General features: G+C 46.6%; 1 protein-coding gene across 1 annotated transcript; it reads right to left on the bottom strand.

Moving 5' to 3' along the window:
* Nucleotides 1–220: 220 nt before the first annotated feature.
* F2RL1 (F2R like trypsin receptor 1) lies at nucleotides 221–9736 on the bottom strand. Its single transcript, XM_061430012.1, has 2 exons — nucleotides 9354–9736; nucleotides 221–2529 (listed from the first exon to the last, which is right to left on the bottom strand). The coding sequence occupies exons 1-2, from the start codon at nucleotides 9433–9435 to the stop codon at nucleotides 1424–1426; spliced, it is 1188 nt and encodes a 395-aa protein (XP_061285996.1). The 5' UTR covers nucleotides 9436–9736; the 3' UTR covers nucleotides 221–1423.
* Nucleotides 9737–14622: the final 4886 nt, after the last annotated feature.

Raw genomic sequence — 14622 nt, 5'->3', positions numbered from 1 at the left:
AATGGAGGTCAATCCATAGATGCAGACATGTGAATTCTAAAATGTAGTTAAAAGAAAAATAATTATTACAGGGCAATGTATACAATATGATCCTCTTTACATAAAAATAAGATGTGAGAATCACTTTCATTTCTTCTTAGAAGTGTGATACCTTTGTTTCCCTACTCTCCCTTCCTCGAAAACAAAAATGAAAGCAAAAACCACACAATTCAGAGATAAGTCATAAAAAATAAAAGTCATGTGTTATTTATAAATCAATCATACAGTAAAACAATTATTTTAAAAGGTCACAAATACAACAGTTGCATAAAGTCAGCTTGGAGTCAAGTACCTCTTTAAATACATTGCAAATCATCTCTATTTTAGTGTTCTTTTCCAAACAAATGTGGTTCAAACTCAAGAGACGGCTTTATCATTTCATGTTTGACAAAAAGTCAACAAAACTGGCAATAAATAGTCCAACAATAATTTTTAAAAATACTAAGTGGTAAACTCTTAATTGTGAAAAAAATCTACTATTCAGACAACCTGAAGATTTCACTGAAGTCAGTAAAGACACAAAATTAGCTTTTCCACATTTAACATGCCTGTTGTATTTTCCTTGAAGTGATAATGATACATACAAAAGCTCAAAGCATTAATAAAGAAATGACTGGAAGTCCCAATAAGTCAATGAGCAGACTTTGTTCTGAACTGGATGGGAAAGAGACACAAAATGTTCTGTTTTGCTTTATTTTTCAAAAATTGCCATGGCTCCTTGTCAAGTGGAAGCAGTACCCAGACCAAAGGTTCCCAAACACTGGAGTGTAAGAAAGACTTGTTAAAATGCAGGTTCCTGGGCCCTGCCCCAGACTCTGAGCTCTGATTCCTGAGTACAATAAGTCTACATTTTCAAACAAGATACACAATGATTTTGACAAAGTGGTACAAGAACCCCACCATTCAAACTTGTTGCCATTGGTTGGAAACCTGACTTGGGGCAGCTCCCCGACCTCTTTAGTTTCCTCATCTGTATAGCCAGTCAACTGTACTGATCTTCTCTGAGGGCCCTGAAGCCCTAATACAGCTGGACCCACCCCAGATGTAAAAGAGACATAGTTGCAGCTAAAAACTTAAGCCTTCACGCCAAGACTAGTCTCTGCATATCATGGGGTTTCTGTCTTTTCTGCACCATCTGAAAAGTCTGCTTCGATCAGTTCCATTTCTGGGAGCCCCTGAGTAGAGAAATTCTGAAACTGACATTCCTCGTGAATTTGGGGGACTTTCCTCATGCAAACAGGGAAGCTTCCAGCAACCCTGAGAGGTGCTGCATATACATGGTATGTGGTGAAACCTACTTGGTTAAGAAACAACAGAAGCATCTCCGGAATGGTAAGCAGGCTCCAAAACCTCCAGCAGAACTTCCACTGAGGAACCGGGCCACTCAGTAGGAGCCTTTGACACTGGTTGAACTTGAAGAGTAAGAGCTGGATTTCCCCGAGAATTTCTTTGACGAGAGGGATACCTGCATCCGCTTTACAGTACGGACGCTCCGGCAGAGAAGGGCGTTCTTGGCGTGATCCCTGAAGTCCTGTGAAATGAAGTAATAGACAAAGGGGTCGATGCAGCTGTTGAGGGTGGAGAGGCAGAGGGCCACGATGTACAGGGCGTAGACGTGACTCTGGCCCCGGGTCTTAATCAGGAAGTAGTGCACCACGAGCAGAAGGTTACTGGGAGTGAAGCAGATCAGGTACATGGCCAGGACGGTGACAATGAGCTTGATGGCCCTCCGCCTCTTCTTTCCTGAGCTCTCATCCATGGCAGAAGACTGGAGGGTCCGGATCATGAGCACATAGGCTGAGGCCGTGAGGAAAGCTGGGAACAGAAAGACTCCGATGGCCAGAGACAGGAAGTAATTGAACATGTCTCCCACCAGCACCTCCTCCGGCAAAACGTCGTGACAGGTCGTGATATTAAGGGCCCGGATATAGGAGGTCTGCTTCACGACGTACAAGGGGATGGTAAGCAGCAGAATGAGCAGCCATATTCCCAGAGAGACGCCGATGGCAATGTTTGCCTGCTTCTTGGGGTGCACCATGGGGTTCACGATAACCCAGTATCTCTGCACGCTGAGGCAGGTCATGAAGAGGATGGAGCAGTACATGTTGCCGTAGAAAAAGCCAATGAGCACCTTGCAAAGAGACTCCCCGTAAATCCAGTTGTTGCCATGGATGTGATACGCGATCTTCAAAGGGAACCAGGTAACCGAGAGGAGGTCGGCCAAGGCCAGGTTGGCCATGTAAATCACAGCGGGGTGCTTCTTCTTTGTTCGGAAAAGAAAGACCCACAGGGCCATGCCATTGCTTGGCAAACCAACCACGAATACGATTGTGTAGACAACTGGAAGAAAGACAGTAGTCAGCTTTCCAGTGAGGACGGAGGTAGAAAACTCATCCACGGAAAAGCCTGGTTTCACTGTCACGCCTCTGCCAGTGACCACAGGTGACTTATCCACGTTACCAATGAGGCTTCTTCCTTTAGACTTGTTTCCTGCACAAGAAAGGCAAGGCGGACAAGGGTCATTACAGAAATCAGTGTTTCCACAGAGATGCTGGCTTGTCCAAACACAAGCGCTTCAGAGAAAGAACGGCCGGTGGGAAGGTCACGGGCAAGATGGTGCCCAGCACTTCAGTTACCACCAGAAAGCTCGGGCAGAGGAGAAAAGGAGGACAGCAGCTGAGCAGAAAAAGCAGCAGAAGCGAAACGACTGAGCAAGAACGGGCGGAAGCCCAAGAGGACAGTGTTAGGCGGGCCTGCCTTTCTCCAGGGCAGTGTAGATGAAGAAAGTTTCCCGCACTGTGTGAAGGAAGAGAAAGAAGACAGAAGGAGGGGCACCCAGAATGCTTCCGGGGGCTTTTGATGGGTGGTGGGATTATTGGGATTTCTATGGTCTGGATTTATGTGCCTGCTGTTGTTATTTTTTTAAATCCTAATTTTCTATTTTTTAAGTCTTTACTGAATTTGTTACAATATTGCTTCTATTTTATGTTTCGTTTTTTTGGCCATGTGGCACATGGGATCTTCGCTCCCTGACCAGGGATCGAACCTGCACCACCTGCATTCAAAGATGAAGTCTAAACTTTCGGACCACTAGGGAAGTCCCCCTGGTGTGTGTGTGTGTGTGTGTGTGTGTGTGTGTGTGTGTGTGTGTGTGTGTGTGTGTGTGTCTTTACAATGGGTATTTTTTTTTAATGGGAGGGTTATGAAGTATGTGTACAACATAACAATGATTTCTATGAATCCCAGAAAAAACTGACAGTATGTCATTTAGTTCTACAAACTGTCCACACTCATTAGTCTCCAACTGTTCTCATAATGGCCATCTATCTCATTTGTGCTGCAAGACAACTCAGCCTGGCCCTTCACTCCTTAGCCCAAAGTCCAACACAGCAAGGTTCCCAGGAGTTCAGACACACTGTCTCTCTAGATACAAGGACAGCCTCAGCCAGGGCACGGGTCTCCCGCTTCTCTGAGGGCTTCCTGGAGACCTGCCCATGGGGAAGAGCGGGCAGCAAGCCTTCTGATCTCAAGGTCACTGGGCAGCTGGGTACACGATTTCTGTTCAGACAAATTTGTATTCTGACATTTAAGCAAGTAATATGCTAAGCTTTAACAACTTCCACTTTCATCCCGAAATTATGAATTAAACTTTAGAAATCACGAATGAATGGCATGGCCAGCCTACATCCTGCCCCAACCAAGTGTCCATCGACCTGCGGAACAAAGTGAGGGGCAATGTAAAGACACAGAAGGCCCCGACTTTATTTCTGGGGAAGAGCAACCCTTCACCATGACACGTTTATACCAGGAAAGATGTTCAACCTACTCACAAGCTTATCTGATAACTTGTATGTGTTGTCATCATTTTTTCCTCTTCTACCTAAGACACGGCTGGTGGGAAGGTAAAGTGGGACAGTCACTGTGCAAAACCATCTGGCAGTTCCTCGAACGGTTCACTACAGAATTGCCCTATAACCCAGCAATTCCTACTCCTAAGTATACACCCAGGACACAGGAAAACACAGAAACCTGTACAGGAATGTTAAGAACAGAATATTCATCAGAGCCCCAAAGGAGAAATAACCCAGATGTCCATCACCTGATGAATGGATAAACAAAATGTGGTCTATGCCTACAATGGAACATGACTTAGCAATAAAAGGAAACGAAGTACTGATACATGCTACAACACAGGTGAAGCTTGAAAAGATTATGCTTTTGAAAGAAGCCTCAGGAGTATGTGTTGTAGGAGTCCATTTATAATAAATGTTCTGAATAGGCAAATCCACAGACAAAAAACAGATGAGTGGTTGCCAGGAGCTGGGGAATGGGGCAAACTGGGGGGATGATGGCTAAGGAATAGGGTGGAGTGTTCTTATAGGGTAAAAAAATATTCTAAAGTTGATTGTGACGATGGGTAGATTATCTGTGAATAGTCTAAAAGGCATTGAATTATAGACTTTAAACAGGTGAACTGTATGGTTTGCAGGTTACATCTTAATAAACCTGTTAAAGAATGATGGAAGGCAGGAAGTAGGCTGAGGTGTCATTACTAAAGCTGACTGAGGGGTACCAGGGATTCACTGCAACATTCTATCTTCATGTGTCTAGAATTTTCCATAAAAAAAAAAAAACATACACCAGGTCACAAAAGTTCATGCAAAGAGATAAAAAACTATTTTATGTAAGGATACTAAAATAAAGGTGGGGGGGAGGAAATTAACCAGAAATACTACAAAAAGGGAAGGATTCAAAGAGTGAGGAAGAAAGATTTCCTGAGAATATTCGCACATAGAACCCTGAATGACTGCACTCTAAAACGCCATTCATATTAGCTGTGTCCATCAACCCAGTGGCAGAGCACATAACCAGCATGCCAGTTGGTGTGACTGAGCAGCGCTAGAACTACTCAGCACTAACACTGGTAAATGTCGAGCTGCTGCTCAAAGTGCCCTGAAGCACAGGGCACAGGCTTCTACCTCACACAGGGTCCTCAACTCACAGAACTTGTCTAGAACGGGTGCCATCCCAGCTTCTAACTCTATAATCCATCTGTAAACCAGAAAACATCTTTTCTATTTTACAGGGTGAAGATGAGCTACTTAATAAACACTGAAATGCAATGACAGTCACAATATAGTGTCAACTGAAAAAGCACCTGGTGGAATAATATGCTTCCATCTATATAACAAAATTATAATTTGTCAACAAATCTGAAGTCTAGGAAAACACCCACTACACCATAGACTCTGGCCATCTCTAGAGTAAAATGGGTGGGGAGGGGAGAATTTTACTGTTTTTTACCTTTACACCCTTCTGTGTCATTTGGATTGCTTTTTCAGGGGCGTGTAAACTGGTGTAATCTATTCGAAGGGCAATTTGGCAAAATATCAAAAATTTTAAGTGTGCTTGCCCTATGACCCACTGACTTACTGCCAGGAATTTGTTCTGCATGTATACTAGCTAAAGTACACAAAAATAGTCTATGTACAAGAATATTTACTAGAATATTATTTACCATGGTAAAACAAAAATGACAGTTTCAATGTCCATCGAAAAACAAAAAAGGCGAGTTCAGTAATTTATGGCATTTATACAATGAATAATGTGCCCCCTACAGAAGTGTGGGCAGATTTTCCTATATTGACCATGACTAGATCATATAGGTTAAAAAAACCTGCAGAAAAAAAAAAAAAAACCTGTAGGACAGCATGTAGAGTATGAGCCTTCCTTACTGCAGGGAACACATGCATTTCTGCATAAAGAAGTCTGTTGTGAGTGAAGAAGGGAGAGAACGGGGATGTTTCACTTTTAACCTTTTTGATTTGCACTTTTAACTTTAAAAACGTTCCCTGCTCTTTGCTATATTAAGCTTCCTCCTGTGGCCCACCCCCCACCAACATAAGCAGGTATAGAGTAGCTACTTTATTTGTTTAAACTCTCCTCTTGTGTTCTTTCCCCTATTATCCTCCTCACCCTCAAATATCCTTTTGCTCTGAACTTTGGGAGCCTAGATCAAAAAAGAAAAGCTTCCATTACTTGGTACCCTCTCTAGGGACACTTTAGTCAAATTTCTTGTATTCTTTCAGGATGAACTGTTTTCCTCTCAACATTTGCCCAGCTAATAAAACCGTAAGAAAGTCAAACACGCACTTCACTAAAACATCACCTATCAAAATTAATTAGTAACTACAAGGTCAGGCAGGTGACCAAACACAAATTTAAGGTCCCATCTTCACGTTCATTGCAGTGTCCTCTCTTATTACAAAACATGGAAAATAGCCCATGAGCCTATCAACAGAGGACCTGTTAAAAATTATTATACATCCACTGGTAACATTTTAGATTCATTAAAAATGTTTTATATTTACTAACATGCTACTAATGTTTGGTCATTGATGTTTACTCACTACTGATGTTTACTTTTACTCATTGGAAAAGACCCTGATACTGGGAAAGACTGAGGGCAAAATGAGAAGGGGGCAGCAGAGGATGAGATGGTTAGGTAGCATCACCAACTCAGTGGACATGAATTTGGGCAAACTCCAAGAGATATTAGAGGACAGAGGAGCTGCAAAGAGTCGGACCTAGCCTAGTGACTGAGCAATGACAACTGACTGATGTTTATATAAACACATAGGTGTACAAAATTGTTTCTCTATTTATGAATACATATTTTGTGCGTGGATGTATGAAAGCATTAGAAAGGCTAGAAACCAAAATGTTAGCAATGCTTTGGGTAATGAGGGTGATTTAATTAATGCCGCCTCCTTTTTGGACTTATTTTTCCTTTACAGTAATCACATACGGCTTGTGTCATTAATGACCAATTACAAAGGGAACACAAGTTTCAATGTCCAAAAGAAAAATGGAATGACTGCTTTACAGGGGACTTCTTAGACTTGTGACACGGTGGAAAGAATTAAGTACCTGAAAAAAGCCAACTTAAATGCCAAACTGCCATCAACTGCCAGGTAACTCTGGGCCAGTCCCTTTACTTCATTTTTCATTCACTATTTACTGAGGTCCTTTAGGGAAAGAGATGTGTTGAACCGTGGTGATGGAGGTGCCATTAGGGGTCCCTGGCCTCCTGGAGTATGTGATCCAGTTGGGGGAGAGATAAAACTATTTACAGAAATAACTATCCATCACTCAGATGGTAAAGAATCCACCTGCAATGCAGGAGACCGGGGTTCTATCCCTGGGTCAGAAAGATCCTCCAGAAAAGGGAACAGCTACCCTCTCCAGTATTCTTGCCTGGAGAATTCCATGGACAGAGGAACCTGGAGGGCTACAGTCCTTGGGGTCACAAAGAGCCAAGCCACTAACATACACACTCTTGTGATAGAAAAGAAAGCAGGGGTATGATGGACAGTTTTCCTTGCCTCTCCCCCTCAATTCAGCGGCCCCCATCTGTGAAATGATAAGGTTACTCTCTAGGCTGAGTTCCCTTCCATAAGGCAGTGTTTGGGGGAAAAACCTTTGGGAAGAAAAGTCTAGGATGCATCTTGCTGCAAACTGAGGGGGATACAAGAGGGCCAGACTGAAGGGGGTGAGCAAAGACAGGTGCTGAAGGTCAGAAACACTGGTGATGCCATGTTTCTTAATTAAAATCAGCTTAGTTTCAAGTTGTGAAGAAAGCTCCATCCACCTGAAGTCTCACTGTTACTGAACTGACCCTTTAGCAAAGTTACCCTGAAAAGGAATAAAAGTATGTGGAAGGGAAAAAAGTGCAATAGTGAATAGTTCTGTTTAACAACTAACTTGATATCTGTTGTGTTGTTAAATGAAGTCTGCCTTATACTTCAGAAATCCTCCCAGCTCCTGCCCCTCACTTTGTAAACAAGAGCAAGCCAAACACTCAGGCAAGCTTCCTATTGGAATTGTCTGGATCATAAAATAGAGGAATCCACATCCTCACATTTTACAGAAGATGTCTATACATACTAAACCTTGCTCCTAAATTTTAAGTTTGTAAGTTTAAAAACAGAACGGTAAAGGGACATGTATTCATCACAGTTTCAGTACTTCCAGGAAATAAATATCTTTATTCTAACGCTGACAATAAAATGTGTACCAGGGGTGTAGTTTTTGAAGTATCCACCATAATAATACCCTTTTCTGTAACTGCAGAAGGAAAAGAATCACATTCTTCTGATTCAAATTCACAGAGATTTGCTCTTTCACAATGTCTTCATGAAGAGGATAAAAGTGAGAACCTGTCTTAACAACAGGTCTACAAATTTCGCAGGGAAACAAAAACTTCCCTTTTAAGGCTCGCCATCTGTTAGCGTCACAGTATGAGTTTGAGTAGGCCCCGGGAGTTGGTGGACAGGGAAGCCTGGCGTGCTGCAGTCCATGGAGTCGCAAAGAGTTGGACACGACTGAGCGACTGAACTGAATTGAAGGCAATACCCGGCCTAAGAGCGCCCGCGCCCTGGGAGAGCAGCTCAGCCCTGGAGATTCCCCCTCCCTCCTGACAAGTCCGAGCACACCCCCGGGCACCGGCTGCGGCGCATAAGCTGGTACCTGCGCGCCCCCAGGGACGGCTCCCGGGTACTTCCGTGCCCGGGGCGGGCAGCCTCGGGCCTTCGGACCTGTGGCAGCCAGCCAGTGTGGCACGGAAGGGCCGGGAAACCCGGGGCCCAGAGGTCACCTGGTCGAATGTAAAGCAGGGTTCAAGAAGTTCCATTCGTTCACCTGTTCGACTGGCCTACAACCCGGGGCGAGCGCCTGGCACCCGAAGAACCAACGGGGCCCGGCCCTGGCTTCCCCACTCGGGCCACGAACCGTCCCAGAGGAGCTGGCGGCCCCGGAGAAGGGGAGGCGGGTTGAATGACGAGGGCCGACCCCAAAGAGGGGCCTCCAAAAGTTGCAGGAGGCTCAGAAAGCGACTCAGAAAGTTCCCAGGCCGCGGGCTCCATCCCGCTCTCAACCCGCTAACTCCGCAGGTCGCGCAGGACTAGACAGGAAAGAATCTGAAAAGTGTGCGAAAGCTCCTTAATGACTAGTGTTTGCAAAGAAACCTAAGCGGGGGGGGGGGGCCCGAGGGACTCAGCCCCCCGGGGCCTCTGAAGACGCGAGCACCCCGCTCTCTTCCGCTCGCCTCCCCAGGCTTCAGCCCCTGCTGGTGGTCCCAGCTGGGGCCCCGGAGACCCCCGCTCCGAAGCCGGGAGCTGAGCCGCCGAGTGCGGGGAGGAGGAGGCGACGGTCGCACTCACCCTTCGCGCATCCACCCGGCGTCCGCCTCCCGCCCACGGCGCCCGAGACCCCCGCTCCCGAGCAGCACGACCCCTCCGGTCCGAGCCTCTCACCTGGGACGGTGCGGTTGCAGGAGCCAGAGGCCGCCAGCAGGAGGACGCCCCCGAGCAGCCACGCCGCGCTCGGGCTTCGCATCCTTCCAGCAGCGCCGACGCCGGGCGGACGGGGAGCCCGGCGCCACCACAGCCCCGAAACTGAGTCCCCCTCGCCGCTCGGCTGGGGTAGGAAGCCACCCTCCCGCCTGCCCCTGATTGGAGCCTGCGCGCACGCCTCCCGAGAACCGGATAAGTTTCAGTGAAACTCGAGCCTCTCGCCGCACCTGCGCGGGGCCACGCCCAGGGGCCGGAACGCACTGCTCCGCCCGGCGGTTCCGAGACCTGGAGTCCGGGGCCCCGCCCCGGCCCGACGCCCGAGGTGCACCCGCCGCGTAGAAACTGTGCTGTAATCTTCGAAAGGTTGGGAACACTCTCGTCGTGGGATCGCCGCGCCTGCGCAAGGCCGAAAACCGCCTTTAACTTTGAATTACTCCTGCGGAACCGGCGTTGTCCACCCCCATCCCCCGCCCTTCCTAAAGGGCAAACAGCCAAGGCCCGGGCTCGCTGCAGTTATGTTGGGTACTTGGTAGAGGCCTCCCAGTGTCGTCAGCGCTGTGGGATGAGGTCTGCACTGGCAGGATGGACGTCTGCGGGCCCCCGCCAACACGATGGGGAGCAGGCAGGGGTCCGGGCCTGCCGGAGTCATCAGGGATCTGTGTTTAAGTTTCCGCTCTGCTGTTAACTAGCTGCGACCCCTCATAAACCTCACAAACCTCTCACCCCTTCTAGGCGCTCTTCCCCGTCTGTGAAGTGGGAGGGAGAAAACAATTGTAACAGCTACTTAAAGTACCACGTGTAAATGATTCAGGAGCCCAGTCTAATCCCCCGAATGTAAAAAAAAAAAAAAAAAAAAAACATGCAATAACTATTATTCCCATTTTACAGACGAGGAAACTGAATTAAGGTTGAACAAACTGCCCACAGTCACGCAGCGGTAGTCACGGATTGTAAATGTCCATCACATGGAAACATGAGTCTGTGCCTTCTGCTTTCTTCTATTAGGCACTGCTCCCGCCAGAGGCTTTTCTGTATTGAGAGCCCAGAGTCCAAAGAATTATATAAACATTTATATTTACAAGCAGGGCTTCCCAGTGGCGCTAGTGTTAAAGAACCTGCCTGCCAATGCAGGAGATGTAAGAGACGCGGAATTCGATCCCAGGGTTGGGAAGATCCCCTGGAGAAGGGCGTGGTAACCCATTCCAGTATTCTTGTCTGGAGAATCTCATGGACAGAGGAGCCTGACGGGCTGCCGTCCATGAGGTCACATAAAGTCAGACAGCGACTCAGCACATATTTATAGGTTTGTGTGCAGAATTCCTAACAGGACATGAGGCGGAGTAAGAGACTGGGATGGAGCACAGCACCTTCATTATATTGCTAATGTCTTACTTTTTACTTGCTTTAAAAAGGTAAAATAAGCTTACTATAATTCAGTTAAACTCGTGGGCAGTGGAGGAGCAGAGAAGAGAAACATGAGCGCTGTCTTGAAGAGTTAGCATGTAGGAGAGGATTAGACATGCTCTGAGTAGGTCCAGAGAGCAGAAACAGGAGCCACAGTGGGGAACTGACTTCAGCTCAATGTAGAAAGAGGTTTTGTAACAGGTGTGATTCTCTGGCAGTCCATCGGTTAGACTCGGCTCTTTCACTGCCATGGCTGGGGTTCAGTCTCTGGTCAGGGAGCTAAGATCCCCACCAGCTGTCAGGTGAGGCCAAATCAAAACAAACAAAAACAGCCCCAGTCCCTAGGGCTGCCTGGTGAGGTTAAGGCCACATCACTGTAGGACTTGCAGCAAAGGACCAGGGCGTGTGTCCTGCAGGTTGGAGAGGCAATTCCCTAGAGGATCAGGGGCAGGCTGATGAGTCCAGGACACCTCTTGAGCGTCTTGAGCCCTGGGAGTCCATGGTTCTTTCTAGAAGACCAGTTTGGTGAGTCAGCTGTCAGTGATGTCACCTGAACATAACTGAACAAATGTAAACTGAACTCACTCCATCGTGGGCCTGTGAGTTTCTAGGATGGAGCTTACGTCTAATAAAGGCCCTGTGTTCTGAGTATGGCCTCTTGCTGAACCTACCGTGGGACCAATTAATAGGGTTCCAAATGATTCAGGCAGACAAAATTGTATAAAATGTCATGTTAGGGGCTTCCCCGGTGGCTCAGTGGTAAGGAATCCGCCTGCCAATGTAGAAGACACGGGTTTGATCCCTGATCCAGGAAGATCCCATGTGTCTCGGAGCAACTAAGCCCGTGCACCACAACCATTGAGCCTGTGCTTTAGAGCCTGGGAGCCGCGACTACGGAGTCCACGAGCCACAGCTACTGAAACCGGTGCGCCCTGGAGCCTGTGCTCTGCAACAAGAGAAGCCACCACAATGAGAAGCCTGCATGCTGCAACAAAGAATAACCACAAAAGCCAAACAGCAACGAAGACCTAGGACAACCATAAACTCATAAACAAAATTATTTTTTAAAATATCACGTTAGCCAGTTGTTTCAACCATATGGCCAAGAAGACATTTCCCCCACATTTCCCTAAGTAAAGGGTGAGCATTCTGCCTCTGCCCTCTGCCCTGACAGAGCTCCCAGGAGCAGGAAAATAAATGGTTGAAAAGGTGGAGAAGCAAATGGCCCTGATTGGACCACAGAATGGAGTAATTGCTCCCTGAATAACGGGAATGGACTGCTTCCCAGCACACACACAGACAAGAGGGGCCAGGAGAGGCTGTCCAGTGAGTGACACAGTTCTTTTTAATGGGTGCCTTTCAGTAGCCCCACATCTTAGGAACCTCTCATTGTTATTGTCTGGAGTTCTTTTGGGAATGTGGAAAGAGCTTGGCCTCTGAAACCATATAACCCTGAGGGCAAAATTTGGTCTTTCACCATCCAGGTATATGTGACTTGGGATAAATTTTACTACTTACCCTCTCTAAGTGGAGAGGGCATTCCACTTACCTATAAAGTGGAATCAAGGGAATTTTCTGGTGGTCCAGTGGTTAAGACTGTGCTCTCACTGCTGATGGCCCCAGTTCAATCCCTGGTCACAGAACTAAGAACCCACAAGCCATATGTTGTGGGGGGAAGAAAGAAAAAATGATAGGGTCAATTTTTTTTTTTTAGTTGAAAAGTACCTTAGGATAAAATAAATTGTGACCGTGTTTTGTTTCCTTCCTTTCTTTCAGGAGTCTTCTTTATACCCCCCACCTGTACCCCAGCTCTCAGGATGCTGCTTCCCAGGGCCACACCGCTGTGCCCTCTTTTCCTCCCAGGAAAAGCTGACTTCTAGAAGCAGCACCAGGGCCTTCCTCATCTGTCCAGGAGTAAGATCTCTTGATGGCGAACAGGTCACTCCCGAGGGTCCTTCACTGGCGAAGATACTCAGTCCCACGAGACCCCTTCAAGCCTCCATTGAATCATCTGTGATATATGACATCTATAATCTGAAGGTAATAATAGTACTATTCTTATAGGCTGTTCGTGAAGACTCGGGTTTGCTCTGTGTCCAGTTAGCACAGTTCCTGGTACACAGTAAATTCTCATGAAATGGGAGCCACTGCAGAATGACTGCCCTAGGAGGGAAATCTTCCTTTTTCCAATGCATCAAAGGCCAGCTGTCCTCAGCTTAAATTTTCATTAGGATTTGATGGAACTATGCCTTGAATTGTCAAAATTTCCAAGAAAATATTTTTACTGAACAGTACCACAGGTTAAGGATCTCAAGAATGTGGTTTTTCCCAGAGGCCTGACTACATGCCTTCAAGTCAGTCTGCAGATGTTTCCTTGTGACGTAGACTAGAGTGTTTGTCTTCTGATTTTTGTTGACTCTTCTGCCCAAATGACCTGGCTGTGTGCAATAGTACAGAGAAATGACCACAGGCAATTCCAGAGAGGCTGGCTTTCAGGGGCTGGGAACTCCATGCAGCTTCCCACCTCCTACAGTTCTAAGGAAATAAAGTGGGAACTGGGGTAGGCGAGACACTGAGGGAAAAGCCATTTCATTCCATCATTTCTACAGTCATTTATCAAGCTGATCAAACTCTTTCCGGAGAAAAAAAGACTTAGTCCCTCTACTCTTGGGTCCTGGTCAAATATAGATGGAGGAAACATTAACATTCATTCACTCACTCGTTCATTGACGAAACATTGAGGACAAGATAAGGAATGACCTTCACATGGTAAATCCTTTGGTCAATTCTCAGTCTTAATATTACTCAACTGGACTAGGAGTTTGGCATAAATGATCTTTCTTTCCTTAAATGCTATGTTCCCTTGACTTCCTGCAACACTCCTTGATTCTCCTCCTGTCTCCCTGGCAACTCAGAAGGGGTTGACTCTTTTCTGGTTCTCACTTACCTTCCTCAATTCTGCATTCTGGAATAGGACCCCTGAGTTTGTCCTTGGACTTCATTTCAATAAATTCACTTATTGCCTTGGGTGATCTAATCTAATCCTATGGTTTTAAATACCATCTTTATGCTGACAACTCCCAAATTTGTATCTCTACCCCAGGTTTCTCCTTTCTAGACACATATCCATTCAGCTACTGCTTATCTCCAGTTGGACGTGACCGTAGGCATGTCAAACCTAAGTTCAAAACTAAATTCCTATCTCACCTCACTCTCTCATAGTCTTCTCATCTCCTTAAATTGCAGTGCCATCCCTCCAGTTGCTCAGATCAAAAATCTTGGAGTGCGCTTCCCTGGTGGCCTAATGGTTAACAATCCACTGGCCAATGCAGGGGACACGGGTTCAATCCCTGGTCCGGGAAGATCCCACATGCCATGGAGCAACTAAGCCTGTGCCCGAGCAACCGCTGAGTCCATGCACATAGAGCCTGTGCTCCACGCGAGAGAAGCCACCACAAGGAGAAGCCTGAATACTGCAAGAAGAGTAGCCCCCACGCTTGCTGTGTGTGAAACTCAGCACAGCTGTTAAGTAAATAGATAGAGCAAGAAAGAAATCCTGGAATCATCTGTGACTTCTTATATCCCACATTGTATCAGCAAACCCTACCTTGAAAATATACCCAAAATACCACCCTGGTTCAGGTGACCTTTATCTTTTATCTGGATTATGGCAATGGCCTTGTGACTTATCTCTGTCCTTTTACCCGTATGCCTCTGTACAGTCTTCTCTCAGCACAGCGGCCAGAGTGAACCTGTGAAGCTGTGTGTCAGCTCAGATCACTTCCTCACGTAAAAGACTGAAGTAGCTCCCCACTTCCCTCTGAGT

The sequence above is a fragment of the Bos javanicus genome, chromosome 10, assembly GCF_032452875.1.
Source record: "Bos javanicus breed banteng chromosome 10, ARS-OSU_banteng_1.0, whole genome shotgun sequence".
Classification (NCBI taxonomy): Eukaryota; Metazoa; Chordata; class Mammalia; order Artiodactyla; family Bovidae; genus Bos; species Bos javanicus.
This window is presented reverse-complemented; position numbering and strand designations above follow the sequence as displayed.